The sequence below is a fragment of the Scleropages formosus genome, chromosome 18 (genome assembly GCF_900964775.1).
Source record: "Scleropages formosus chromosome 18, fSclFor1.1, whole genome shotgun sequence".
In the NCBI taxonomy this organism is placed as follows: Eukaryota; Metazoa; Chordata; class Actinopteri; order Osteoglossiformes; family Osteoglossidae; genus Scleropages; species Scleropages formosus.
The window spans coordinates 20,840,572-20,867,897 of NC_041823.1; the positions used below are offsets into that span (position 1 = coordinate 20,840,572).

At 47.2% G+C, this 27,326-nt stretch overlaps 3 protein-coding genes and 1 pseudogene across 4 annotated transcripts; 2 read left to right on the top strand and 2 right to left on the bottom strand.

Moving 5' to 3' along the window:
- Positions 1-115: 115 nt before the first annotated feature.
- Positions 116-9,372, top strand: tmem145 (transmembrane protein 145). The gene is made up of 15 exons (XM_029260174.1): positions 116-483; positions 2,219-2,293; positions 2,622-2,699; positions 3,915-4,001; positions 4,403-4,504; positions 5,100-5,184; positions 5,295-5,366; positions 5,664-5,732; positions 6,114-6,194; positions 6,425-6,503; positions 6,769-6,862; positions 7,668-7,840; positions 8,094-8,214; positions 8,519-8,704; positions 8,814-9,372. Exons 1-15 carry the CDS (start codon positions 379-381, stop codon positions 9,045-9,047), a joined length of 1,641 nt encoding a protein of 546 aa, XP_029116007.1. The 5' UTR covers positions 116-378; the 3' UTR covers positions 9,048-9,372.
- Positions 9,373-11,621: 2,249 nt separating this feature from the next.
- mrpl17 (mitochondrial ribosomal protein L17) lies at positions 11,622-14,618 on the bottom strand. Its single transcript, XM_018732193.2, has 3 exons — positions 14,313-14,618; positions 13,391-13,459; positions 11,622-13,105 (listed from the first exon to the last, which is right to left on the bottom strand). Exons 1-3 carry the CDS (start codon positions 14,484-14,486, stop codon positions 12,848-12,850), a joined length of 501 nt encoding a protein of 166 aa, XP_018587709.1. The 5' UTR covers positions 14,487-14,618; the 3' UTR covers positions 11,622-12,847.
- Positions 14,619-19,630: 5,012 nt separating this feature from the next.
- LOC108922213 (trypsin-1-like) lies at positions 19,631-21,185 on the top strand. 2 transcript variants are annotated; one of them, XM_018732192.2, is made up of 6 exons: positions 19,631-19,670; positions 19,790-19,937; positions 20,187-20,441; positions 20,608-20,734; positions 20,917-21,018; positions 21,138-21,185. In XM_018732192.2, exons 1-6 carry the CDS (start codon positions 19,631-19,633, stop codon positions 21,183-21,185), a joined length of 720 nt encoding a protein of 239 aa, XP_018587708.2. The 2 variants fall into 2 exon arrangements, with proteins under 2 accessions (XP_018587708.2, XP_018587706.2); XM_018732190.2 differs by having other exon boundaries at positions 20,187-20,437; positions 20,598-20,734.
- A 4,428-nt stretch (positions 21,186-25,613) lies between these two features.
- Positions 25,614-27,257, bottom strand: LOC108922211 (trypsin-2-like; annotated as a pseudogene).
- Positions 27,258-27,326: the final 69 nt, after the last annotated feature.

Here is a 27,326-nt window from a genome sequence, read left to right on the forward strand (position 1 = left end):
CAGTGAATGCGGTGCATTTACCCTGGTTCACTCTTGATGAGTGTGTGTGTGTGTGAGAGAGAGAGAGACTCCCGTGTTGTTCTTTGTCCCCACGGAGCTTACAAACACAGCGCCGTAAACCCAGCAGCGTGTGATCGCCTTCACCGTTGTCTTGTGTGTGTCGCAATCCTAGATCGGGGACGCGCGCCCCCTTTTTTCCTCGGAGCGCGTTCCCTCCCGCAAGCGCGCTCCCGACAGCACTAGTGGGGACACGTGCACTGGCGAAGGACGGGGTGCGCGCGTCCGCGGTGCGCCGTCCTCGCATCCCTACAACCCCAAGTGCGTGTATGTGTGTTTCTCCGAGTCGGCGGCAGAGCGGCGGAGGGACGCGGTGGGAAGATGGAGGTGTGCGCGCGGCTGCTCCAGCTGGCCGCGGTCTCGAGCCTCCTGAGCGCGAGCGCCGTGCGGGCGAAGTACGTCAGAGGGACCGTGAACACCAAGGAGGTGCGATCCGCTTCTACATGACATGTCTCTCTCTCTCTGTGTGTGTGCGCGCGCATGCACGGGTTCGAACCGCGGCGCGCGCTCTCGTGTGAACTTCAGTCTTCAGAAGGGTCGGTTGAATTCGTTCGGTGTGTGTTTTGAAGGCTGCGTTTGTGTGCGTCTGTCTGTGTGTTTTTCTCTCCAACGAACGACATCGGGCTCGTGGCTCCGGTGCCTTGGCCGATGTTTTGGTCTTTATTTCTACAGATGTGCGTCAGTGTGTGTGTGTGTGTGTTCGCGCGCGTGCGCTGTGTGTCCTTTCCTGTTGCCTGCACATCATGGAGCGAACAATGAAGCACATATATCACTGTGCTGTGTGCACTTTAACTTCATTGTGTGTGTGTATGTGTGGTAGTGGTGGGGGGCAGATCCTCTCCCAAATCCTGGTGTGAATGTGTGTTTCTAGTTCAGTGTGTGTGTGTTTGTACACGCGAACATGCATAAACACACTTGCTGTACTGCTCAGGGTATTGAAGGACATGGGGTTGTACGAGAGAGGACATGACACACACACACACACCTGTGGCTCAGTGGAAAGGACAGGTGTGAGGGCCTGTGGCCCATGACAAAGCTACAAGCGACAGAGTTTGTTACGCCGCAAATAAGCCGCAAAAAACACCAGTCTTTTGGTGCGGCTTACGTACGCGGCGAGGGTCGCTCTCAGGGGTGTGTAGTTGTGTGTGTGAGCGGCGCGTATCGGCCCGGCGAAAGAAGGCCGCAGGTTCCGCCTGCGGAAAACACACCTGTAGTTTCTCGCGCTCCCGTGCGCTTCTCACAAAGTGTTTTGAGGTGACAGAGCACTTGTCACACCCTTTCTCTTCGGAGTGTGTGTGTGTGTGTGTGTGTGTGTGTGAAACATGAGCTCCTCACTCTGCTTTCAGTGACGTGGCGTGCTGGCGGGTCCCGTGGAACGCACTCGCAGAAAGAGGAAGGTGGCGGTGTGTAAATGTGTGTTCACCTTGTGTCGGGGACCTAATGAATCATTAAAGTACCCGGTGCCCTAAGGTGATTGGTTAACTGATCGCTAATTAATTATTAATGACGCTCTGTGAGTGGCTGGAGGGGAGGGGGGGCGTGGCCAGTGCCGCATGCCCACCGTGACCGGCTTCTGCGTTACACCTGCGCCCGATGGATGCTGGAGGATGGGTGCGGAGGATGGCCGGGCCCCAGGGTTCGATCCTGGCGTCCCCGGGGCCTTTTCGCTACGGCCGCAGGGGCCGGCCTGCAGAGTGGCTCTCGGGCGCAGCGAGCGAGGCCCCTCTGGTTTCCATAGCAGCGGCAAACTGAGCCATGCGCCTGTTGCCATGACAGTAGAGTGGGCTTAGGTTTGTTGTGTGTGTGTGTCTGTCCAATGAAGTGGTTTTCCCCTCATCCTGAATAGCAATAAACAAGGAGTGAGTCCTGCATATTAAGTCCCGAATTAAAGTGCGTGTCCAGGGCCTGCAGGTACACAGTGTGCACAGTTACTCTCCGTGAGGCCTCTGCAGCAGGATGCGGGGCGTGCGAGCGGCGCCTGCCGCTGCGTTCGAGTGTGTGTCCATTTGTAATGTTAGCTGCTGCAGTGCATTACATAAAAGCTTTAAAGAACTGCCTTCATGGTGCTGCGGAGTGTGTTGCTGCATTCCGCTCTCACAGTAATCTCTCATCTGCACTCTCTCTCTCTCTCTCTCTCTCTCTCTCTCTCTCTTTTTCTCAGGACTGGGTTTTCCTTACAAGGTTCTGCTTCCTCACTGACTTTGGTCGACTGGACTTCCGGTTCCGTTACCCAAAGGTACCTTAAAAGACGGACAGCCGAGTGTAAAGTGGACGCAGCGTGTCTGTTTCGTGTTCTCTTTCTAACTCAGTCTGAAGTCTCCACGTCTCTACCTTTGTGTGTGTGTGTGTGAGTGAGTGAGTGAGTGAGAGAGAGGATTCTCCTTCACCCACTAAATGGCTGTCAGTTCACGTTGTGCGTCCTGTCTTCTTCTGTCTTGCTCCATACTCCCGTCTGCCCTTCTGCACTCGCCTCTCTGATGTGTTTCCCTGCTGGTGTAACAAACAGGGTAAAGCAGCAGTATGTGTGCTGTGTCACTCCCATGTGCCCCTTCCTCCCCCAACAGTCACGCTGCTGCCAGAACATACTGCTGTACTTCGACGACAACTCTCAGTGGCCCGCTGTCTACAAGAGGCCCGATAAGGTCAGAGAGCATGCAGTAGTGCGCGTGTGTGTGTGTGTGTGTGTGTTTCACACTGTACACCTGCAGGGCTGTGATGTGTCAGTGTAAAGCAGTGGTTCCCCAGTTTTCGTGGTAACGACCAGGAACACAACGCTGCTACGTACACTTCATAACCATGTCATCTTGATACGCTTCGTTTATTCATATAGTTCCTACTGAATTAATTACCGACGTAAAGATCTTAGAAGTTTTTATCCGGATGAAGGGAAAGTCAGTTTTTACACGGAACTTACCATGTTTACATCAAAAGGAGACTATATTACAAAGATTTTCTCGATGGCTACCGTGACGCTCTATTACATCGTGGCCTGTCACAGTTTGCTCTGATTTCGATGCACGGAGTACGGTGCAGCATAAAAGGAAGAAACTTCAAAGAAAAGACTCATCTGGAATAGTTATGAATGAATAGAAATGAAACATTTTCTGTTCGGTAAAAACATTTCAGAAAAACAGTACTATTCAATAATTAAGGGCAAAACACTGAGATTGCGGTGCCGTCTACAGTATCGCATTCTGTTGAGAGCTTCTTTACAGCAGCTTAACGCTCCAACATTGTACAATCAGGCGAATATGGATGCTATATTGTCCACTTATTCTATTTTAATTACACACACACACACACACACACACACGTTGTCTGAAACCGCCTGTCCCGAGCGGGGTCGCGGCGAGCTGGAGCCTAACCCAGCAACACAGGGCGCAAGGCTGGAGGGGGAGGGGACACACCCAGGACGGGACGCCAGTCCATCGCAAGGCACCCCAAGCGGGACTCGAACCCCAGACCCGCCAGAGAGGAGGCCCCAGCCAAACCCGCTGCGTCACCATGCCCCCTATTTTAATTATTTTGGAAATGCTTCATATTGTACGAGCGAAGCAGTCACCCCATCGCACTGTGATATTTATTTTATTTAAACCGTCCCTCAAGCCTCATTAGGGTTTGGGAACCACTGCTGTTTCTATACTGCAACGCAGCATTCAGCGCAGATGTGATCATATATGAGTGTGTGACAGCGGTATGTGGGGTTCATGCTGTTTGTAAATGTGCTGCCTTGAGCATGTAGTACCGTTGTCCTTAAGAATGCGTGTCTGCAAGGTTACGTCAAAACGGTGTCGATGCAACATGACGTCTATTTCCACGACACTCGAGGAGAGAAGAAAATATTTGTTCCACTACAGGACTGTTACCAGAAGGAGGCAGTGTTGAGGCCAGAGAATAACCAGGTCATCAATCTGACCACTCACTACACGTGGTCGGGCTGCGTGGTGAGGCTGTCGTCACCCCCCCTCCCCTTCTCTCTCTCTGTTCTCCCTCTCTGTCTATTTGTGATGTTCAGTGTTCAGCAAATTGCCTTTTGTCTTCCTCGATTTGTCACTGAACACACACACACACGCACCGCTGAAGTGTCTCAATATCATTTTTTTTTTTTTTTTTTTTAGCTTTGGAGGAAAAGGTCAGAGTGAAACAAATGCGGTTTTCTCCAAGCCCTTCTGTCTCGTGCTCGTAGAGATTGGCAGGCTTGGCGCTACCGTTCTTATTTAGATTGATGGTTGAGGAGTGGAATCTCATTACTGTGCGTGTGTGTGTGTGCGTGCGCACGCAGTTCTTCCATTTCTGAAAGCTGGGTTGCTCGCAGGCTGACTGATGGTGCGTGTCCCTCTGCTAGGTGGAGGGCGAGGGCGACGATGAGACCCTCAGCTGTGTGGGTGGGCGGAGCTTCCGCTCGGTCAGGGAGAGGTGGTGGTACATCGCTCTCAGCAAGTGTGGGGTGAGAATCTGCCGCTACTGTCACGCACACCCAGGCACGCACCAGGTGGGCTGCAGGACCCCGTAAGCCTCACTGCCCCCCCCCCCCCCCAGGATGCACCGGAGAAACCGTGACTACCCGTCCAAGATGGCCAAGTTAATCCACACACGACTGCACGATGTCTCAAATGCGGGTGTGTCTTTTTTTCTTCGGAGGGCCCGTCGCTGGTCTCTGGGGACAGGCGTGATGTTAAACGGCGTCGCCTCGGGCTACAGTGGCTGCCGTCCCCGTCCCCCTCCCCCTCCCCCTCCCCCACAGCCCCATGGGAGGCACGTTGCGCTCGCTCGCCAGCTCCATCGATTTTGTGACACCGCGAGCATCGCTGTCTACACCCTTTTGATAGAGCGAAGGCAGCACCCCCTAACCCTTGTGCCAAAAGAAACACAAGGCTTTTTTTTTTTTTTTTTTTTTTTTTTGCTTTGTTTCGTTTTTCCAACTAGCGCAGCAGACGGAAGGGTCCCGCTATTAAGTCTTTTATGGTGATGGTGTGTGTCTGTGTCCATAAGTTGCAAACGGACTGTACGATGATGCCCCCTTTCCACCCGCTTTTTGCCAGGGAGACGGCCTGCAGCTGGAGTACGAGATGAAACTGACCAATGGGCAGTCCTTCTGGACCCAGCATTTCTCAGCAGACGAGTTTGGTGAGCGAGGGTGGGGGGCAGGGAAATGGAGGGAAAGGGGGTAAACGTGGCGCGCTTTGCGTAACGGGAGGCTTTTCTGGTAACGAGGATCTCCCTGCCCTTATTTTCAGGAATCCTGGAGACGGACATCACCTTCCTCATCATCTTCGCCATCATCTTCACTCTCTCCTGCTACTTTGCGTGTAAGTCGAGATGCGAGTTTGTCGGCAAGCGACGGTGCAGGGCCGTAGGCGCCTCCCCTCCGCCTTCCAGCGAGCCAGAATTGCCTTAGAATTTATAAGGTCTTATGTTGCTGAAAATTAAAAAAAAAAAAAGAAAAAAAAAAAAACTTATGAAACACTGATAACCGTTTTTCTAACTGTCATGTTTCTAACTGTGATAAGTATTACTGATCCTCGTTTCTTGCATTATTCACCGCTGCGAAGGACTTTTTGCGGCGCACGTCGCAGCGGTACGAAATAAACTTCTCTCTCCGTTAGACACTCTGAAGGGGAGACAGCTACTCCATACCACCTACAAGATGTTCATGACTGCTGCTGGAGTAGAAGGTGAGGGGCTCCTAGGATTAACTGCAGCGACCCGCTGCTGTTCCGGGTGCTTCTGCGTAACGGGATGCGGCCGTTGATGGGCCTGCCCGCGTTTTCGAGTGCTTGTCCGTACTCAGCTGCGCCCTTCTGGGGTGGAATAAAAGTTCAGGAGTGTCTCTCTCAAGTAAATTGCGTCTGAGAGCAGCGTTTGGGCACCGTCCTTTCTAGCTGGCTCGCATCCACCTTGCTCGCCTCTTATTTCACTTGCCGTCACGTCTCTTGGTTTTATTCAACTTTATTTACGCTGCAGAAAAGAAAGATGACCCTGCTAAAAGACTAAGGGTACGCTCAAAGGACGAGGGGGGAGAAAAGGGCTTTACCTTGTCTCTGTCCCTCTCCCAGTCCTCAGCCTGCTGTTCTTCTGTATTTACTGGGGCCTCTACGCCAGGAACGGAGTGGGAAATGGCAGTCTCAAGATCCTGGGTGAGTGCGTGTGATTCAGCACACAAAAGAGTGTGGCGTAAACATGCGTAGGCAGTGTGTATATGTGCGAGCGTATGTGCGCGTGCCAGCGCGTGACCTGATTTTACGATCCGGCGCGATGTTGCATATTCGGATACCGTAACCTACTTACGAAACCCCCGCCCCGCTTTAATTTTCTCCGTGTCTAACAGCGTCTCCTCCCTCCTTTCTCCGTTTCTTCTCCCCTCCAGGGAAATTACTCTTCTCTGTCAGTTTCCTGGTCTTTCTCTTGATGCTGATCCTCCTGGGGAAAGGATTCACCGTCACGAGGTGAGAGATTGACAGCGTTCAACCTTCCTTCCTCTCCCTCAGGGAGTCGGCGTGACCGCAGCGTCAGGCACCCCGGGCAATAGGTTGCATCGGGTGTCTCCTGCTGTCTTAGTTTCGGGTGTGACGTGGTGTCGTGTCCAGTTTGCGTGCACGTCTCGTATGCAGACGGAATCTCCTTCTCGGCCTGTCCGCAGGCTCCCCCCTCCTCTGTTTTTAGATCATTTATACCGCTACCCCACTAACAGTGAACCTCTCTCTGAGCCAGGGCCAGGATCAGCCACAGTGGCTCTGTCAAGCTCTCCATCTACATGACCGTCTACACCATCACCTATGTCATTCTCTTCATATATGAGGCAGAGGTGAGGCTCTCAGCAGAGATGAACGCTTTTGCACATACTGGCACCTTGACGCACTGTTCATTTCTCGTGAAAGTCGTAAGAATATTCATTTGGTGCGGAAACCTGGGATTCTGCCCTCGGACGGCGTCTGCTTAGGTTCTTGAAACAGACGAACGTCTGAGTACGAGTCTTGTTCGTCTTCATCTCGTTCGGGTGCTTCGCTAACGCTGCTCTTTCTTCTTCCGAGGCGATAGAAAAACACTGAAGTCTTATGCGTTTCCAGTCTTCGCCAACAGAGTGTTGTGAAAGCTTACGAATTTTGAAGAATTCGCGTTGACTTTAAATTTCCGCCTCTTCGGTTTGTCACCGAGCTCTGGTGTGCTCTCGGCTTCGTCGTCGTGGACAAGCGAAAAGGCAGCAGAAGTAAACGGTTGGACAGATGTCACATGACATCGGTCAGCAGAGACGGTTCGGACCTTGATCTTTTTCACTAGGGAGAACTGGTCTACGACCGTTCTTTCGAATTAGCCTTTTTTTTCTTTGCTTCCCCATGCAGGACTGTGACCGTTTTTCATTAGTAGAGCATTTTATGAAGAAACTACCCTAATGATCCATAGGATAAGAGGGGTATCTACATTTTTTTCAAAATTGTGACTATGATCGTTCTTCCCATGGACTCGTGAAATGCAAAGAAGTTCAGCGTTGGTGTTAGCATTCATGGACGTGAAGGACCCCATAGAAATGCCATTGAATGAGATACCATGATGTCTCTCTACTTCTACTACCTGACACCCCTCACTCTCTCACACGCCTCTCATCCTTACAGTTCTTCGATCCAGGCTGGGTGCTGTATGCCTACGATAGTCCGGCAGGGTACGGTCTGATGGGCCTGCAGCTGCTGGCCTACGTGTGGTTCTGCTACGCCGTGCTGGTTTCCCTTAAGCACTACCCTGAGAAGCAGCCCTTCTACATTCCATTCTTCACCGCATACACTCTCTGGTAAGGCTACCCTGTCGCAAGCTGGGAGGGGGCTCTTTATGGTTCAGGTGGCACAGGGTGATTAGCATTAGTGTGCTCAGACACACCCTAGTTGCAGGTGAAGCCCAGATTGTCGGCGCTGCAGCTCCGGAAACTTCCAGCTACGGAACTCTGTGTTTGAGGCACCGCTGGAGATGGCAGCAGCCCGGTGCCCTCGCTGTGTCGCCGGTTTGCCACGATTGACACGCTCGCCTCCCTCGCTGCTCTCCCATAGGTTCTTCGCAGTGCCCGTCACGGCTCTCATCGCCAACTTTGGGATCCCCCGCTGGGCACGGGAGAAGATCGTCAATGGCATCCAGCTTGGCATCCATCTCTACGCCCACATTGTATTCCTTGTGAGTCCGCCCGTGTTTGTGTCTGTAATAAACTGTCACGGAGATTCTGACGCTCCGAAATGCACGTCAGATGTCTGTGCCTTTGTATTTTTTTCCTCCCCTCAAGGCCTGCTCTGTTTCTTAAATGTATATTATTATTGCAGTATTGCGTCACTTAACAGGCACTTCAATGCGCCGTAATAATTATAGAACCGTAAGCAATTCATGTTCTTTTCGAAGAGTCCAATAATAGGCCTGTGCTTAAATGAAACCTTGCTGCCAAGTCCGGTTCCTGTATTTTCGGTCCCTCCTGCCCCGTTTAAAGGCCATCACGCGGCCCTCAGCTGCCAACAAGAACTTCCCATACCACGTTCGGACGTCCCAAATTGGCATCCTGCTGTCCAGCCCCGAGGGGATAGGGGGCGAGAGTTTTCCTCACCATGCCTATGGGAACAGCTCTTTCCTGGGAGACTCGCAGCCCAATTTCACCGAGCTTTTCTCCATCCATTCGGTGAGTGGGGAGGGGCAGGTACATTTATAGAGCGCGAGGGCGACGGGGAGGAGGTGCTGTAACTCGGTGCGAATTATGGTATAACTCTAATCCTTTCTTTATCGCACAGGGTACGGTGAAGTCAGTGGACGAGACAGTGGCCCAGAAGGGACAAGCCGTACAAAGGAACAGCGAGCATAAAATCATCACCACGACAGCCGATCTCTCGTCCATCCTGCCCCCACCTCCGCCGCCAGCACCCTTACGTGTCTCCTCCCGCTCCCCTCCACCTTCCAGACTCTCCTCTCACTTCCCCGAGTACTTCAGCATGCAGGGAGGTGGCGGGATGGGATCGAAAGCATAAAAACTAAGAATGAGGGGGAGTGGGGCACGAGCATGTAAGTGGACCTCGGTTAGAAAAACGAGATCAACGTAAGGATAGAGTAAAACGGGGGGAGGAGCCCGAATTAATAGAAGCGTAGCAGATGGTGAAGGTTCCAGGTAGGAAGGAAACACAGGAACCATATCAGCAGCGAGGAGAGGTTTTTATAAGAGGATGAAAAAAGCAATAAGTATTTTCTTATAAGCAGAAAGTGATCTGAAGGGATACGGTCATGGGGAGGGAGGGAAGGAAGGAGACGTCTGTTGGGGAGGAGGATTTTGAGGCCGGCGGTTAACATCAGATCGGGGAGGGGGGAGGGGTGAACGACTGCATGAACATTTTTTAAAGTATTTATGAGATTCTGATGGAAATGTGAAATATTTAAAAAAAAAAAAAAAAGCATAAAACGTGTAAATAGCTGTAATTAATTCCAAAGTGCATAGTTGTACAAATAGTGCCAGGGCTTTGAGCACAATGAAGAGTTTTTATTTTCTTGCATACAGAATGGTGCTGTGACCGTTTGGAACGACCGTGGCATCGCGTAGTGCAGGAGCAAACGGCTGCACTTACTCTTTTTCAAAGGATACTGTTTGGCCTTTTATTTATTTATTTTTTTTTAAAGCATTGGACAGACTTCTCTAAACCACTCATATTGCTTTCTTTTCCTTCAGTTTCACGTCATTTGCATAGATTGCACTTAACAATTCTGAACAAATGTGGAATGTTAATACGTGCAATATGTCAAGTACACTGTGGATATATTGTGTATATATACACATTGTTTGCATGGTTGTGTCCTTTATCTGAATTCTGATATTTAACCTGATAGATCCATCTGAGGACCATTAGCAATTGCCAGTTTTTCCATATACTATATTCAAGTGTACAATAACCATTTCGTTCTTCGTAGTTTTTTTTTTTTTTTTTTATTTTGGCCTTTTAATATTTCCATTCACGCCTCGTGCGTGTGAAAGGTGTGAAATCATTCATTAATTTCCATTTCTCATCCTGAGTAAAGCCATTACTTTAAAGCTTTGCTTTACAGCTCCTCGCAGGAAGGCTTCTGTGCCCTTTTTTTAAATGGATACAATACGTAGAGCTCCGCGAACACACGCGCACAGACACACACACACAGAATTGCTTTTAGTTCATGTATAGGCTGCTGGTAATGGTTCACACTAGAAATTATAGTGATATTTTCAGATTATTTTACATTTGGTCTCAGATCGCTTCCAGGATCCTTGATTAAAGGACGCGGTTTAGACCGTTAACAGTATTCAAGTTATTCGAGAAAATGATTTCGCTATAGATCAGTCACTTTAAATCAGTGCAGTTTTTGTTTAGAGGGATTGCACATTTTGAATGTTACCATAAGTGAACACATTTAGTTACTACAAGTATAGCATGGAGCACTTTACTTCTCCCTTGTCTTTGTCCTTCCATAACCACGATAACAGTACCTGCTAGAACAACCGCGGCGTGATGCATCCTAGTGTGTCACTGTGCGGGAAGTACATGGATACGGTTTACCTGCGGAATGTTCATACTACGTTTAGATGTGTTCAAGGCGTTACAAAGTGAGATATGTATTTATATAGTATTTGCAGCTCCCTTAATGAGGTATAATTGATATTTTTGTATACGTCATTCATGCTAGTTGTGGTTGATCGCCGTTGGCTGTGGACAAGCATAGGCAGGATGGCAAAGGGGCTGTACGTATCAACTTATTTTCAGTAAAGGGATATGACTTTAGTATTTTAGACCAGGAGACATACTTGAATTTATGTATCCAGTTTAATTCTAGGTTTAGAGTGTCTGTCTGTGATTCTGTTGCTGGTGTCATGTTCCATTTGTCACTGTAACACTGCTCATCGGCTGTGCTGCCTTGCAGTCGGCCGACTGACTGACGAGGGGAAAGGAAAGGCCTTTATGTCACGGGAACCATCCACACACACACACACACACACACACGCACTTACTGACTACTGACCAATGGGTGGACCTACAGGACCAACCGACCCTCTATCTTCAATTCGGGACAGCAAGAGGAACTACGAAGCGGTCTTCAGCTGACAGCAGAAGCACTACATGAAGACAGACAAAGGCAGATATAGCACATCAGTAGAGCACTGTTTAAAAGACTTTGTAATGTGTCAAATAAGGAACTTACCTGGGTCAGATGTCCTTGTACTTTAGCCAAATTAAAATTGTCAGTTTTATTGTTAAGAGGTCTGTTTTGTTCTTGTCCTCATTAATGCTGATTTATAGATCTTTAAAATGCAGACATTACTTCTTTGTCCTGGGCGATAGGTCCTCCAGTTAGTTCAGCCACCAGACACAACTGACTTTATTTTACAATGTATCCTTCAGGACACAACTAATGGATTTTTTTCTTTTTTGTTTATATGAAAACACTCTACTGACCATAACAATTCAATTCTTTCTTTGAGAAAGTGTAACTTTGTGATTTAATAACATTTCCTAGCTGTTTCGTAAATAAAGCAGGTCATCAGGACTTGTTATTGTCCATAGCTGCCAATAACTAAAGGTTCCCTCTGCAGTTTTTGCCCCAGCTTAGAGCTTTATATGATGAATTTCTTTCATTTGGTGTCATTACAGTTGGTCACAGACTTTTTGCAAATACATTTTAAGAAATATTTCATAAGAGAACTAAAATACCGAATCAAACTGCACCAAAGCATCATCCAATGTACCGATAGACACCCAAGCAAAAATAGTTAAGTGCTGCCCTAAGATTTTCAAGCGAACAAGAGACACGGGTGAACAAGCTGTAGACGATCCTATACCTACTAACTTTGAGCCAGATTGCTAACCTTTACATTTATGCATTTTCAGATGTTTTACTCCAAAGCAACGTACAACTCAAGGCAGAGACACGTAATTCTCATAGTAGGGCCACTTTGTCCAATACCGTGGTTTTTTGCCAGCACTCATTACACCAGTAGCTCCACACAGAACTGATGAGGAGCCACCGGCCTGGCTCCGTAACATCTGATTTACGGAATTTAAGCAATTAACTTTTAGTCCCAATTAATTTTGCGAGTAGAAGACCAAGTGTATTCTTAAAAGAGTAAAGCTTCTCATTTTGGTAGGAAAATATGACTATCTTGTTTCATGCCATTTTCTGGCATAAACTGACAGTGTCACAAATTTAAATGAAAGGAACGACGATAAAAAAAAAATAATTCGGTACTGAACGATGAGAGTGGCCGCTGGTCTTTTCAAAAACACTGCACGATATGGAAGAGGATACCAACACTGCTCAGTAATTTCAAGAGCAGACAGTCAAACACACAGAAATATGTATGTAAAATGTAGTTATCAAACAAATAATTTCGGTTGAAAGGTTCATAATGTACGACTCTCTTTGGGTGGACATATAAAAAAGCAGATACTGGCTTCTATAAATTATAGCAGTTTACAAAATAACTCGTCCCAGGTCCAGGATGGTACCAGAAGTGTGGTTTAAACCTGCTGCTGATAGTGACAGAAGCTTTTGGCACGATGGGACTCTCCGGTCTCACAACCAGCTTCCAATGGGAAAAATATTAACTTCCGTAAGAAGAATTACAATGAAGTTCTTGCGCTTTCAGCACACCACCCACTTGCGCTACAAAAATTCTTTATTTCATATACTATAGAGATAAGTTATTCCTTGAACAACACTGTACAGGGTGAGAGGGCAATGCAACAGCAGTGTGATTCAGGAACGCAGACACACAGTTCGTGCGTCCGTTGGTGGCAAACGTTACGGACTCTCCTCACTTGGTCTTCTCAATTGCCTCCTGGGCTTTCTCATCCCGGTAGCCCTTGAGGAGCTGGTTGAGCAGCGTGTTCTCACTGTCTCGCTTCACAGTGACCAGCGGTGGGTACGGGTTCCCTTTGTACTCCAGCACAGCCATGGCTGCCCGGTCCAGGTTCTCACGGTTGGGAATGCGAGCCATGCGTGTGTACTTCTTGTCATAGTCCTTGAATCTTGGTGCCAAGACTTTGAAGAGCTTTGGGACCAAATCTTTCTCCTAACAGAAGACGGAGGGTCAAAGTGACAAACAGGACACTCGCACTGTCTATATTTGATGCTTAAAGATTATTGTTTGATCAACGGTAGCACAGATCAGTATTCCAAGAAAATACAAGTATGACATACACTACAGCTACAGGTGTGAACAGCACAAGGCAAAAGGTTACAGTATGTCTAAGTGCTCATGTACCACCGTCCAAAAAGCTCCAAAAAATAAACCAAATGTTCCAAAATGGATTACAATTTCGATGGTAATAGATTCTTTTTTTTCTTTGGCACATACCGTCATCCAGAAACTGGCCATTTTCATTGCTTTCTCATCAGTGTCCCCTCTTTTGGCATAATCAATCAGCTGGAAAACACAGGTCAGCAGACGGTGACTACAGTCTCTCGCACAGTGTACCGCAGTACTTTACCCTGCTGCGGGAGGAGAAACCCCCCCAAACCTCAGCCGTCTGCCCACTAAACCTTACACTACCTTGCTATTTATTTAGCTGGGAACACACTGCCCAAGGTGACTTACCATATTACAATGCATTACCACCACACCCACACATTGACTGAAGCCGCTTGTCCCAAGCGAGGTCACGGCAAACCGGAACCCAACCCAGCAACACAGGGTGTAGGGCTGGAGGGGGAGGGGATGCACCCAGGACAGGATGGCAGTCCGCCACAAGGCACCCCAAGCGGGACTCGAACCCCAGACCCGCCAGAGAGCAGGACCCGGCCAAACCCGCTGCGCCACCCACCCCCCTATTACCACTGTATACGCTAGTAAAAGTCATTGCTCTTATCCACTGTACACAGACCAGGATTTACACAGCAGACTTCTGTAAATAATGTAAACTTTACAGTAAAGTTTTATGGTTACGGAGTAGTATGGACTCCTACGTTCAACACTTTTACATTATTATTAATTATTAGAATCCTTTTTGGAGCAGCAGGTGACCCGCACTCTGGTGTTTATTCATTTATAAACCAAAGTAGGTTATTGTATGTATTTATTGCTGCTGTATGTCAGCTGGGGGACTCGAACCAGCAACCACCACCAGGTCACAAGGTTAAGAGCCGGACGGGCCTCTCTCTGTGTGTGTGTGTGTGTGTGTGTGTGTGTGTGTGAGAGAGAGAGAGAAGGCCAGGGTTACACTTCATTCATGTACACACACACAGGACAGGTGAGGTGACACGCGCACTCGCTGACGTACCTTTTCGGCGTAGAACTGCACCTCGTCGGCGCGCGCCCGCGTCGTCTCGATGCGCTCGTGCCGCACGAGACCGGTGAGGAGGTTTCGCAGCATGTTGATCCGGGAAAGGGGACCGAGACCCATCCGCCGCGCCACGCGGCCGTGGGAGATGAGCGCGGGAAGGGAGAGGCGCATTTTTGCCCACACTCCGCGTAACCGAAACGCAACAAACGTGCTCAGTCCTTCAGGCGCGACTCGCACTCAAGCGCGTTCCCGCCCTCTCTCGTCCTCACGGACATCGTCGCCTCGGTACGGCGTCGCCGACATTCCGTGCTGAACACCGCACCCTGCGCGCTCGCGAAACAAGGTTCCGCCTGGGGGAGGGTGAAAACGAGGCTACCGCCAAGGCACCCGGAGAAGCGCGGAGTTGTGCTCGAAGTAGCTGTCGCCGAATGAAAGTTTAAAATACAGTTTAAAATGTAATGATGGTATTACCCTGTGTGAGCGTAACCAGTTTTCAGAGAAATAATCAGAGGACGATATTTTCTCCAAATGTGTGTTTTTTTTTTTCTTCTTCTACATTTCATGCTTCCATCTCAGTGTTGCTGGTCTCGAAATGGCGAGCCCTTCGCGAATTGTTCCTCCGATATTTTAACAGATCTCACATTCTTAATTCGTGTAACAGCTCATATTTCTGTGCAAAAACATGAACAATTTTTTTTATCAGGAAGGGAAATTTGTTTTACTCCTCAGATACTGAGCAGGCTAAACTTCCCCTTGTAAAGGCACTCGTTACGCCAACCGACACTGATCTGGACTTCAGTCATTTGTACCATTCAGTGTATAACGCAGCTCTCCCTGCTTATAATGTGGACTGGCTGCTTTCGTCTGCGCAGACGAACGCAAACACAAAGAGCTCTGCGCAGGCTACAGGCCGAGGATGCTGGGAGCAGTTTTTGCCTTCATGTTGAAACGCTGCATTGTGTTCCCCGGTTCACATCCTTCTTTCCACTGATTGCTTCATTTCTGTTCATATTTTTACTACTATCCCATCCTCATCATCAGCATAGGACAGTAGCGAAAAACTTTACAATGTGTATAGAGCACCTAAACTGTGGAATAGTCTACCAGTTAGTCGGAAACGCCCCGTCCGTTTCTGTTTTCAAATCCCGACTAAAGACTTACATGTTCACTCAGGCATTCCACCTCGAAATGTAATTCCACTTGCCTTGGTTGTTTTTTTTACCACCTTTATAAAAATGCATAATAAATTAAGTAATAAATTACTAACTCTGTTCTTTCTTCTTGTTGAGCACTACCTCGCTACGTAAGACTTGCGTAGGCCGGCTAGCGGTGACAGGCGAATCCCATGTTGACTGAAGACCAATTGCCATGATGAACGAGACTTTCCATGCTAAGCTGGGGATCCAAGATACCATTTAGCAACAATATCATTATTACGTGTTAAACTGGCTTACAATTGTTACTTAATCTAGAATGCCCAGGAGGGGTGGGCAACCACTGGCCCGTGGACCCCCAGAGGTTTTTTTTCTCCCTCGACTTTCAGTTGGGAGTTTTTGTTCCTTTCCCCGGTGGCCAGTAGGTATACTTATAGCTCTATAAAAGTACTTCATTATGGTAGCCATTAGTCGACTGTCTTCTTTGTTTCTGTTTTTTCTCACGTTATGCCTGTCTTAAAGCGCTCTGTGTCACTGCGTGAGAAGAGCGCTCTATAAAAATAAATTGAATTGGTCTTTGGGTCAAGATCCCAAACGAGAGAGAACTGCTCATAACTACATTTACTCATTTAGCCGACACTTTTCTCTAAAGTGACTTACAATGTTAAGGTTACAATCATTTACCCATTTATACAGCTGGGTAATTCTTACTGGAGGACTTTTAGGGTAAGTACATTGCTCAAGGGTACTACAGCCAGAGGTGAGGATCAAACCTGCAATCTTTGGATCCAAAAGCAGTATCACTAACCATTACACTACCAGATGTCCCCTCCCTTACATAGCGGTTAGCGCTGTGGTCTTGTAATCCAGAGGTTCTGGGTCCAAATCTGCATTCCTGCTGTAGAGCCCTTGTACGAGATACTCACCCTGATCCACAGGTGTAGCGGGGTATGTGTCCACCCAAGTCCAATGTGTCCCCCTGCTAATGTCCTGGTACCCCACTAAACGGCAAGTTGCAGCACCACTGCCCTGAATTGTTCCAACACCGTGATGAATAAAGAATTGTTTTTCGCTTAATAAACAAAATTAACACTTTCGATTGCTGTGGCACAACAATGATGGCCATCAAAGTCACCGTACAAATCTACGTGTAAATCTCATCCATGCCATAAAAGTTTTATTCGTAAACCTAAGAAATAATTAAGTCCACACAGTACACAAGTAGGTATAAACGCTGCGGTATCTTTGAATTTACTGAGTTGTACTTTCAGTTTGACAGGTAGGTTAATGAGCAAACTTTTGAAATTCCATATCTGCGGAGCGACAAAGTGTAGTTGTAATGCTAGACTATGATGCACCGTTGCATGATGGCAGCTTTTGCTCCTTTGCATTATACTGTACATCTCATCCAAAGTGTGAGACACTTTGATTTAAATGGAAATGTAAGTGTAAGTGTGTACTTTCTAGCTAGCTGATATCTGCAGATGAGGCACACTTCGGTGTAGCGTAGCATCTCCTACGCGCGCGCCCGTGTCGTCTCGATGCGCTCATGCTGCATGAGACCGGTAAGGGCCTCTTCTAGAAAAATGTCCATGAATGAATTTCGAGAAAATATTACACTCAGTATGGGGGGGGGGGGGGGGGGGGGCGTGTGATGGTGCAGTGGATTTGGCCTGTGCCTGCTCTCTTGGGGGTCTGGGGTTCAAGTCCTCTTTGGGGTGCCTTGTGATGGACTGGCATCCCATCCTGGGTGTGTCCCCTCCAGCCTTGCGCCCTGCGTTGCTGGGTTGGGCTCCGGTTTGCCGCAACCCTGCTTGGGAGAAGTGGTTTCAGTCAACCTGTGTGTGATTGCACTCAGTTTATTGCAGTGAGAATCGGTTACCCTCACAGAGGGTAATACCATAGTAAAATTTATTATTTGTATTTTAAATCCCAATTAATTTGTTCTGTAATTTTCTCTACATTTTTGTGTAAAACTCATATTTTATTTCCAGTGGGCCTTCTCCAAACCTGTAACATCTAGAAATTTAAATTAATTTTGCATACTACAAATATCCATACATCCTCAGTAACTGAAAAAAAACGTTGTGGTTTTTATTAAATAAATCCCCAAAAGCTCCTGTATTTGTAAGACTAATGTGAACATCAAACAGCAACCGGACTTCTTCAAGCGGAGCAGTTCATTCCACTCAGCTCCAAAGATTTCCGCTAAGCAGCTGAAGAAGGACACTCGGGAACAATCGAAGACAAACACTCTCATTTCATAGTAAATTAAACCATGGAAGTTTTCATTTGCATTGCAAAGTGTTTTTAATGTTGCTCTTAAGTACCTACCATTAGCATGTGAAACTATCGGCTCATTTTGGTAATTTTACTTTGCTGAGGTGAACAAGGTCACAGCTGTAGTTTTCCCATTCATTTTCCATGGAAAACACCTGTTCCCTGAAATCCACCAGTGCAGGGTTGTTCCCAGAAATATCTTATTGTCAACATTCTTATGCTCTTTCCACAGAGGCAAAGATAATGCTATCTTCTCGTGAGCACCTGGGCGACACCAGGTAGAGTTATGTAAAAACTCTTGAGATCACAGTAGAAGTAAAATCATCCAGAAATGTTCTTGTTCAAGTCATGCGGTCATGCAGAGAGTGATCACAATAGCGTAGTCACCCATGCAGTCCATTGCCCGGGAAGAGGTTACTAGAAACACGGTTGCTACATCTATGTCCAACACATTGCCACAGGTTTCTAGTCTGTCATGAGTCCTTTTAGTAAATAGGCCTATTTAGTAAGCATTCCGTCTGGAATATGTTAAAAGTGAAAACACCAAAACTGGAATATATCAAACATCTTTAATCATAGGTGGTCCCGTGCATGAAATGCAAAGCAGGTAGGTTCTCGTTTCTGGCTTTGTTGCTGTGGAACGACCTCCCCCTCTCACTCAGAACTGCTGAAACTCTGTCCACATTCAAGAAGGGTCTGAAAAGTCACCTTTTCCGGACTCACTTCGCCCAAGATCTCTCCAGCTCATGTATGGTGTAACTTCATGATCATCACCATAAGTCTTTACACAGCGCTACTCCTGTATTGTATGTAAATGGTTGTGTACTTTAAAAAAAAATTGCAGAAAGGTGATCAGGATTCATATATCCTGCGTTTTATGCACCTACTCGAGCGATGAACATCGGTGCATCAAGTGGAAAGTAACAAACTAGGTTTACTTAAGAATCATACACCTGCAACTATGTCTCTTTCTCCTAATGTAATGCACAAATTTATATTTTCGCTGAGATTTACGTCGCTTTGGAGAAAAGCGTCTGATAAATGAATGAATGTAAATCTAGGTGTTTCAGTCCGTAATATAATACAGCCAACTAACCAACGTATGTCCCGATCGGGGTTGCGGCGAGCCGACACCTGACCCGGCAACACAGGGAGCAAGGCCGAAGGGGGAGAGGACACACCCAGGATGGGACGCCACTCCGTCGCAGGGCACCCCAAGCAGGACTCGTACCCCGGACCCTCCACGCAGCGGGCACTGGTCAAACCCACCACGCCACCACACCCCCTATTATAATGTAATACGCACATTTATATTTACTTTATTAATTTAAGAGATGCTTTTCTCTAAAGCGACGCGTGTCTCGGAGAACGATGCCATGAGCGTATTACACCAACAGAAGGAGAGATGTGGACGCAGACACATGATTCTTGAGTACAGTCAATTTGTCACACAGCACTGTGTGTACACTGTGACCAGTACACGTTACGCTTGGCACGTAGACATCATTCGCAGCATATCCCTAACTGAATACAATATCCTTCAGCTGAAAAGGAAAATAAATCTTACAGTATTTTAAGAAATGTCACGTTTTGTCGCAGAAAGTATAAAGAAAATGTAACCGGGATAGGGTGTACAGCAAATTAAAAAAAAAAAAAAAAAAAAAAAAGGACCAAAAAAATGATTACCGACTAGAGTTCGTTAACAGACATTTTTATCTACAGCTTGATAGTGATGGTCATCTTGCGAAAAACTTTAGAGGCTCGCGATTGGCTCCCCTCATGGCCAGGGAGGTGTGGTGTGCCGCAGCGTGGCCAAGAGGGCCCTAATAAAAGCTGATGCGCGGAAGGAAGGACCTCATTCGACCGGATCACAAAGCAACCATGAAGTCCCTGATTTTCATTCTGCTCCTGGGAGTGGCCTGTAAGTACGAAGACCGCGCTGCAGAAGAATGAAGTTCTAATTAACCTTCAGGTCCATTGATGTTCCTTTAAGGTTTTCCACGCTGATCTGACGTGCTCTCCATCCTGCTCTCTCTGCAGTGGCTGAGGATGATAAGATTGTTGGTGGGTACGAGTGCCCCAAGCACTCTGTGCCCTACCAGGTGTCTCTGAACTCCGGGTACCATTTCTGCGGAGGCTCCTTGGTCAACGAGAACTGGGTGGTGTCCGCCGCTCACTGCTACAAGTCGTGAGTGAACGTAACGCTTTGTTGCGCACCAGAGCAAAGTGCCGCGTGAAGGACGCGCCGGTTCGGTGTTCGGTCGCGCTTGATTTTCTATTTTGTCTAGAAGATGCTTTCGGGGCGCCATGTCCCCAAGTGTCCAGACACCCTAATGTCGGACGCACTATGGAGACGTCAAGCTAAGAGCAGGTTATTCTCAACGAGGCGCCATGTGGTGCCGCTGAGTGGCCTCCTTGTGCTTTTTCTTTTTCCCAGCCTCATTGAGGTCCGCCTGGGCGAGCACAACATCCAGCAGACTGAGAACACCGAGCAGGTCATCAGCTCCTCTTCAGTGATCCGCTACCCCTATTACGACTCCTGGACCATTGACAATGACATCATGTTGATCAAGCTTAGCAAGCCCGCCGCGTTCGACAGCTACGTTCAGCCTGTGGCTCTGCCCGAGGGATGTGCCGCCGCTGGGACCATGTGCATGGTCTCTGGCTGGGGGAACACCATGAGCTCTAGTGAGTAGCCCAGCAGGGTCAAAGTTCAGCTCTCCACGCCGAGCGGATCCATCGCTCTAACTTTGAACGGTCGATAATAGCCCGCTTCACATTATCATCGACGACTTCTGCCCTTCCCTTCCTTCGTCCTCCCCGCCCCGCTTTTGTCGTGTCCCTGCAGCCGCTGACAGTAACAAGCTGCAGTGCTTGGAGATCCCCATCCTGTCGCAGAAAGAATGTGAAAACGCCTACCCCGGCATGATCACCTCCTCCATGTTCTGCGCTGGATACCTGGAGGGAGGCAAAGACTCCTGCCAGGTACTGAATGCGCTAATCCTTCTGCAGAGGACCTCTGTCTCCTCCTATGGCAGCTAAGGCTTCACCCCAACCATCAGTGTGGCCTGGATCTCCTCTCTCATGACCTCTGACTGTGAGCTCTCACTCAATGAGTTGTAACCATAAGTTTATTCATGATCTCAACTCATGATCTCCTTTCTCAGGGTGACTCTGGTGGCCCCGTGGTGTGCGATGGGGTGTTGCAGGGTGTCGTCTCCTGGGGTTATGGCTGTGCTGAGAAGGATCACCCTGGTGTGTACGCCAAGGTAAGGATTTGGTCTCTTTACAACCCCTTTCCTGGATTCCTCCTATTAGTATCTGTGGATTACACATCATTTATGCCCTCTCGTTTGCGTTGAGCTCATGGCATATTCTTTTTCTTCAGGTCTGCGAGTTCACACAATGGCTCAAAGACACCATGGCAGCAAACTGAAAGCGAAAACTAGTACATCCACGGCTCTGCCCTTCCGTACATCCTACTTTAAAAATAAATTAACCCCTGCAATCATCACTATGTCTCTCGGTGTTTCTTTCCCTGTGACTCCGTCACATGCTGTGGACAAAGTTATAATGACATTTACAGGTGATGCTGATGGATTAGCAGAAACTAATCTACTTTGATTCAAATTTACTTTTATTTATTTAGCAGATGCTTTTTTTCCAAAGCGACTTCCAATGAACTCTGTGTAGTGTTTTCAGCCCACACATCTTATTCACCGCGGTGACTTACACTGCTAGATACACTACTTACTCATCCATACATCAGTGGAGCACACTCTCTTTGTGTCACTCACACACTAGGGGTGAACCTGAACAGCATGTCTTTGGAGTGTGGGAGGAAACAAGAGCACCCAGAGGAAACCCATGCAGACACGGGGCGAACATGCAAACTCCACACAGGCTGAGCGGAAATCGAACCCGTGTCCTCTCGCACCACTAAACTCAACACTAAACTCCACTATATTATGACTGGTCTCACTGCACAGAGAAATGTTAACCCTTCATGCTATTAACACTGCTCAAGTGTCAACTGGTTTGTGCACAATTTTGATTTCATGGCCATGAGAAAGTAGTGGAGCAGTTAGGGATAAAGACTCTTGACCTAAAAGATGATGGTTTGAATCCATCCTAACCCGGCAACACAGGGCGCAAGGCCGGAAGGGGAGGGGACACACCCAGGGCAGGACCACAGTCCATCACAAGGCACCCAAAGCAGGACTTGAACCCAGACCCACCAGAGAGTGGGACCCAACCAAGCCCACTGTGCCACCGCCTCCCCATCCAGCACTCACCACTGCTGCATTCCCTCCAGATACGGTGTTGTTTTTCTGTTTCAGTGCCACCTAAATGGAAAGGGAATGATATCATTATTTGTTTTTTCACAAACACTGGCTGAATATGAGGCTACGGAGTTTCTCCGTAAACCGCCGGCTGGGGGATGCCTCTGGCAGCTGGCGATCGCTAGTGAAATCCATATAAGAAGTACAGTTTCTGCACAAATTTACTTAAGCAGAAATAAGGGAATAAATGTAAATTGTTACTACCAATATCTGATTGTTAGTGTTTACTGAGTCGGGCACTTTTCCTAATGTAACACTACTTTTCGAGTAGAGAAGTTGAGTGCTTCCTTTAAGCGAGCATGTGCTCCTCGCGTAACGGGCGGGATCCTCGAATTGTTTCATAATGTCGAGCGAAGGGTCTTCCGATTGACATTGTAAGTATTGTTTTTACTTTAGTCAATTTGTTCGTTGTATTGAGCGCTGAATTTTAACATTGCTCTTCATAGTGACCGTCACTTGTTGACACTGTATAAGGATTGGAGGGTTACTGTGCTGTTTGAGCTGGCGAGCCATTCGATGTTCATTAAAGTGGATTAGTTGTCTTTGTTAGAAGAATAAAATTGATTATCTGCTGTTTTAGATATTTTAGACATTGGATGCGTGGGCTTTTAATTAGATGTGTTTGTCTGGAGCACTGATTTTTGTTCTCTCAGGGGGCCTTGTCGTTTTTTTGTAATTCAGGTTTTCTCCATCTGTGCTTTCGTTTGTTGCTTTGATTTCGTTCTATTCACATTTTATTTGCTGAGCTGCGCACGATCCGCAGTGTGGAAGGTCGGTAGGCTTGCTGGAGAGCAACAATTGCATTCAGCAGTACTGAGGTTTCACTTACCTATGCATCTGATCTGTAAATAAACCCTGTTTTTGATAAATGGGCCTCTGGTGCTTTTGTGAGAATGAGTTTTATTGGCCGAGTGTGCTGACGCACACAAGGAATTTGCTGTAGCTCTTGATTATTATCTTTATTATTTATTCAACGTAAAAACAAAGGAACACTGCTACATTGGCTCCTAGGCGTAGTACCAGAGCTCCTTGTGTTCTCTGCCAAGCTGGTGAAGGCCGTAACAGTCAGTATTATATGTATATTGCAATAAATGGGACCACATGATGAAGTTGTCTTTGGTCAGTGTTGTCTGGGGTGTTTCAGCCGGTGCCCACTGTGTGGCGGGTCTGGGGTTCGAGTCCCGCTTGGGGTGCTTTGTGATGGACTAGCGTCCCGTCCTGGGTGTGTCCCCCTCCCCCTTCGGCTTTACATCCTCTGGCTTGCTGTGACCCCACTTGGGGAGAGAATAGTTTCAGACTCTGTGTGTGTGTAGAGTTCTATCTGTGACATTATATAGACTTCCTAAAATTCTTGCTTTAGTAAAAAGTCTCTGCTGAATCCTGCAGCTTTCTAACCTGCTAAGACCACTGTCGGGTGCAGGTTGCAAATGCAGTTACGAGTGAATAACTTGCTCAGAGATGACTTTCGAGAACTTGTCAAACAATGGGGGCGGCCTAGCATCGCTCCTTGAGAAAAGGGCTGCACAAGGTAGAAGCCTGAAGGTTATGCAGCAGAGCTGAAGGCAGCTGACATAAAATAACCAAAATTTTGCTGAATGTGCGGTTATAATATATAAGTGTAAAAGAGGGACTGTGGAATGTAAGCAATGCAGATGAGCAAATAAATATTGCATGATATTATAAGGTAGGGAAAGTGAGAATTATTTTCTTTTAATTTTTTCCCCCACACCCTAGAATGTTATGAATCAAAGTCAGAAGCTTTGGAATTAGTATAAATCTGGAGTAGCAGGTACCGTAGTGGCTAGAAGAGCTGCCTTTGGACTTGGAGGTTGCAGGTTTCCACCTTCTGCTGCAGTTTCCTCGAGCAACATACTTATTTTAAATTGCTTCTGTAAACGTTTATTCGTTTAGAAGAGGCTTTTCTCCAAATTTCATAGAAAATGCATTGTGTGCAGCATGAAATTAGAAGAAAGAGAGACTTAGATGCAGACGTGTGGTTCTTAAGTGCAGGGTCTGTTCCTAGAAAGGGACGGATCCTGTGGATGTTATTCAGCATGTATCTGCAGCTCTGATTTCCGGCTTTTATGTGCAGTTTTTAAAAAAATTATATGGCATCTTGTCTAGTGAAACCGGTTAACTGCTTTCTGATGGGACATACAGTACCAGACAAAAGGTAACACACCCATCGATAGTAAGGTTTTCTTTATTTTTACTGTTTTCTGCAAATTGTAGTAATAGTGAAAACATCAAAACTTACGAAATAACACATATGGAATTATGTAGCGACCAACAAAAGTGTTAAATAAATAAAAATATTCATATATCATTTATTTTATTTTATTTTATTTTAGATTTACCTAAAGTAGCTACCCTGATTGGAAATTCATCATTTCACTAATTCATCATTTTACTTGTTTTCCAAATGAAACTACTTGTTAAGGGGCATTACAAAAATATATATTTTTTAATGTAAAGCTTTTATTTTGGAAAGAAACTCATCTTCATTTCTTAAAGTAACGATGCACTTTCGTTTCTCGTTAAGTTGAGCTGTTCTTGCCATATTATGGAAGACCACGACCAGAAATAGTGGCTGTCTTCCAAACAGAGCTTCTTTGACCTGCACTGATTTTTCAAAACACAGTTTATTGGCTGAAACATATTAATGAGGATAGAAATTCAACAAATTCCCTTTTAAATAGGCATCCATAGTGTTTAGGATGATATGATGGTTGTGGTTCCACATGTTCCAACTCTAAATGTTGCTGCATAAAACTACTTGTTTGGAGGACCCTACGAAAATATTTTTTATATTTAGACATTTTATTTTTGAAAGAAATTCAAACAAAGGCATCAACTTCACTGTATTAAAGAATGAGCCTTTACGTCAAAATGTCTCAGATTATGAAAAACAATGTAAGACTTTTGACTGATACTGTTTATCGAGGAAATGTTACCTTTTTTCGTTGTGTAAAAAGAAAACAATAACCTGTCACAATATGTACGATTATTCATACTGAAGCAAAAGGACTGACTTTTTTGTTTGCAGCGTCAGTTTTTTCTTCGACATTATTGCTTAGCTTAACTTTTTTGTTCAAAAATTTCATTAAATTAATTTCAAGTAAATGTCGGTTTTTGTTTTTTCTTATTGCCAGGACCAAAATGTTTCTTTCATTCACACACACACACACACACACACACACACACACAGTGCAGCTTGAGCAGGATTGTGCAGAGCCAGAGCTGAGCCCAGAGTGCAGAGCTGGAGGGGGAGGGGACACACCCAGGGCAGGACGCCAGTCCACTGCAAGGCACCCCAAGCGGGACTCGAACCCCAGACCCAGCACAGAGCAGGCCCTGGCCAGACCCGCTACACTACCGCACCCCCCGTGTTTTATTCACCAGTTTAAAAAAGAATCATCAAACAGATGTTTTAAATACTTTATGTTATTGCCACATGGGCCATAAGCAGAAAACAACTCTTCCCAGACCGGATGTGCAGCTCGGACACGTTCGTGTCAGGACTAGTAATTTGAGAGGATCTCCTTGATCCAGGGTAGCAAGGCGCAGACCTTGGTGTACACACCAGGGTAGCCAGGCTGGGCACAGCCATATCCCCAGGACACAATGCCCTGCAGCTCACCGTTACACACTAAGGGACCACCGGAATCACCCTGCGAGACAGGAGGGAGGGAGGGAGTGAGGACAAAAACTCATAACCGAGTTATGCTCAATTGTCCTCCAGCGAAGCAGCAGCAGCAACATAACTGGCTTGTCCTTTTGATTTAATAAAATCAAAAGTCACATGTCATTATAATAAAGAAATATGTTCCCCGTGCAACGATACACTAACAGACGGGGCAGACGAGAGAAAGCGTGCGTCGACGGTTTCTACGTACCTGACAGGAATCCTTGCCTCCTTCCAGGTATCCGGCACACACCATGGTGCTGGTGATTTGACCGGGGTACGAGTTGTCGCAGTCTTGCTGGGACAGGATAGGTATGTCCACGCACTGGAGGTTGAAGGGGTTAAACACTGCGGGGCAGATGGAGGGAGAGGGGGAAGGACATAGGGAATGATGGAGAGGCAATTACCCTGTTAATATCTCTAAAGAGCTGCTTGGCTTAATCTGACCGAGGGACTTTAGATTTAGTACAAACTCTCTTAATAAATCATCAGGCTGGAAGGAGTCCAAAGACAAACAATACCTATAATGCACTTCTTTTTCCACGCAACGACGGCTCTGTAATGTTTACAAATTGATCTGAATACTCTGTTGCTTATGAATCAAGGAGTTCCCGAGCAGCCAAGCCCGGGTCGGCAAAGCGCCGAACGATTCGGCCGAGAGCAGCCTCACCCTGGTCGGTGTAGATGTTACCCCAGCCGGAAACCACGCACATGTCCCCAGCGGCTGGACAGGCCTTGGGGAGGGCAATGGGCTGGACGAACTCATTGACCGTGACCGGGTGGGCCAGCTTCAGCAGCATGATGTCATGGTCCAGCGTCTGGTAGTCGTAGCTCTGGTGCCAGTAGATGGCATCAACTGACATGTACTGCTCTGTGCCCTCATACTGCCAGATGTGGTGCTCACCCAGGATGGCAATCTGGGCAAAAGGACTATTGAAGGGAACGAGAAGTGAAGCGAGGGATGCCAACAGAGAGAGCGAAGCGCACTGATGTGGAACTCACTTGATCCAGCAGTGGGCAGCAGAGATGATCCAGCGGTCGTTGATGAGAGATCCGCCGCAGAAGTGATAGCCAATGTTGAGAGATGCCTGCCAGGGCTGGGAGTGGGCTTTGCACTCGTAACCACCAACGATCTTGTCGTCCAAGGGAGCTGCAGCTGAGAGGCAGAAGCATTCGCTGCGTGTTACAATGTCTGAGCCGCATCCACGTTTCGGGCTTACAGCAATACTCTTTCTCCTTGTTTTCCTCGCTCTGTCTCAGTGTAGGTGCCTATGCTTCATTTGAACGGTCGTGTACTAGCAGTCGACAGACAGCATGCGACGCGCTGCCTTCTTCAAGCTGTCACTTCACGACCCGTCCCTCTAGGAGTTCCCGTTTGATTGTTATGTGAATATCGAGTATCGGGCGAATTTAGATGATTTGATCCCGGGTGTGCATTACCTGCTGCCCCCAAGAGTGCTAGTAAAATCAGGCTGGTCATGTTTGCGACACAAGTCTTCACCCCAGTTGGACGCCTTGCTCCGTATTCGGCTGTATTTATAGGAGACTC

Bases quoted from the DNA above. Each gene is read 5' to 3' on its own strand.
- tmem145 (XM_029260174.1), top strand. From the start codon at position 379: ATGGAGGTGTGCGCGCGGCTGCTCCAGCTGGCCGCGGTCTCGAGCCTC. The intron at 2,700-3,914 runs GTCAGAGAGCAT...GTTCCACTACAG, and splicing joins TCTACAAGAGGCCCGATAAG to GACTGTTACCAGAAGGAGGC. The intron at 5,733-6,113 runs GTGAGGGGCTCC...TCCCTCTCCCAG, and splicing joins GACTGCTGCTGGAGTAGAAG to TCCTCAGCCTGCTGTTCTTC.
- mrpl17 (XM_018732193.2), bottom strand. From the start codon at position 14,486: ATGCGCCTCTCCCTTCCCGCGCTCATCTCCCACGGCCGCGTGGCGCGG. The intron at 13,460-14,312 runs GTACGTCAGCGA...TGTGTTTTCCAG, and splicing joins TGCAGTTCTACGCCGAAAAG to CTGATTGATTATGCCAAAAG. The intron at 13,106-13,390 runs GTATGTGCCAAA...GTCTTCTGTTAG, and splicing joins TGGCCAGTTTCTGGATGACG to GAGAAAGATTTGGTCCCAAA.
- LOC108922213 (XM_018732190.2), top strand. From the start codon at position 19,631: ATGAAGTCCCTGATTTTCATTCTGCTCCTGGGAGTGGCCT. The intron at 19,938-20,186 runs GTGAGTGAACGT...TCTTTTTCCCAG, and splicing joins GCCGCTCACTGCTACAAGTC to CCTCATTGAGGTCCGCCTGG. The intron at 20,735-20,916 runs GTACTGAATGCG...CTCCTTTCTCAG, and splicing joins GAGGCAAAGACTCCTGCCAG to GGTGACTCTGGTGGCCCCGT.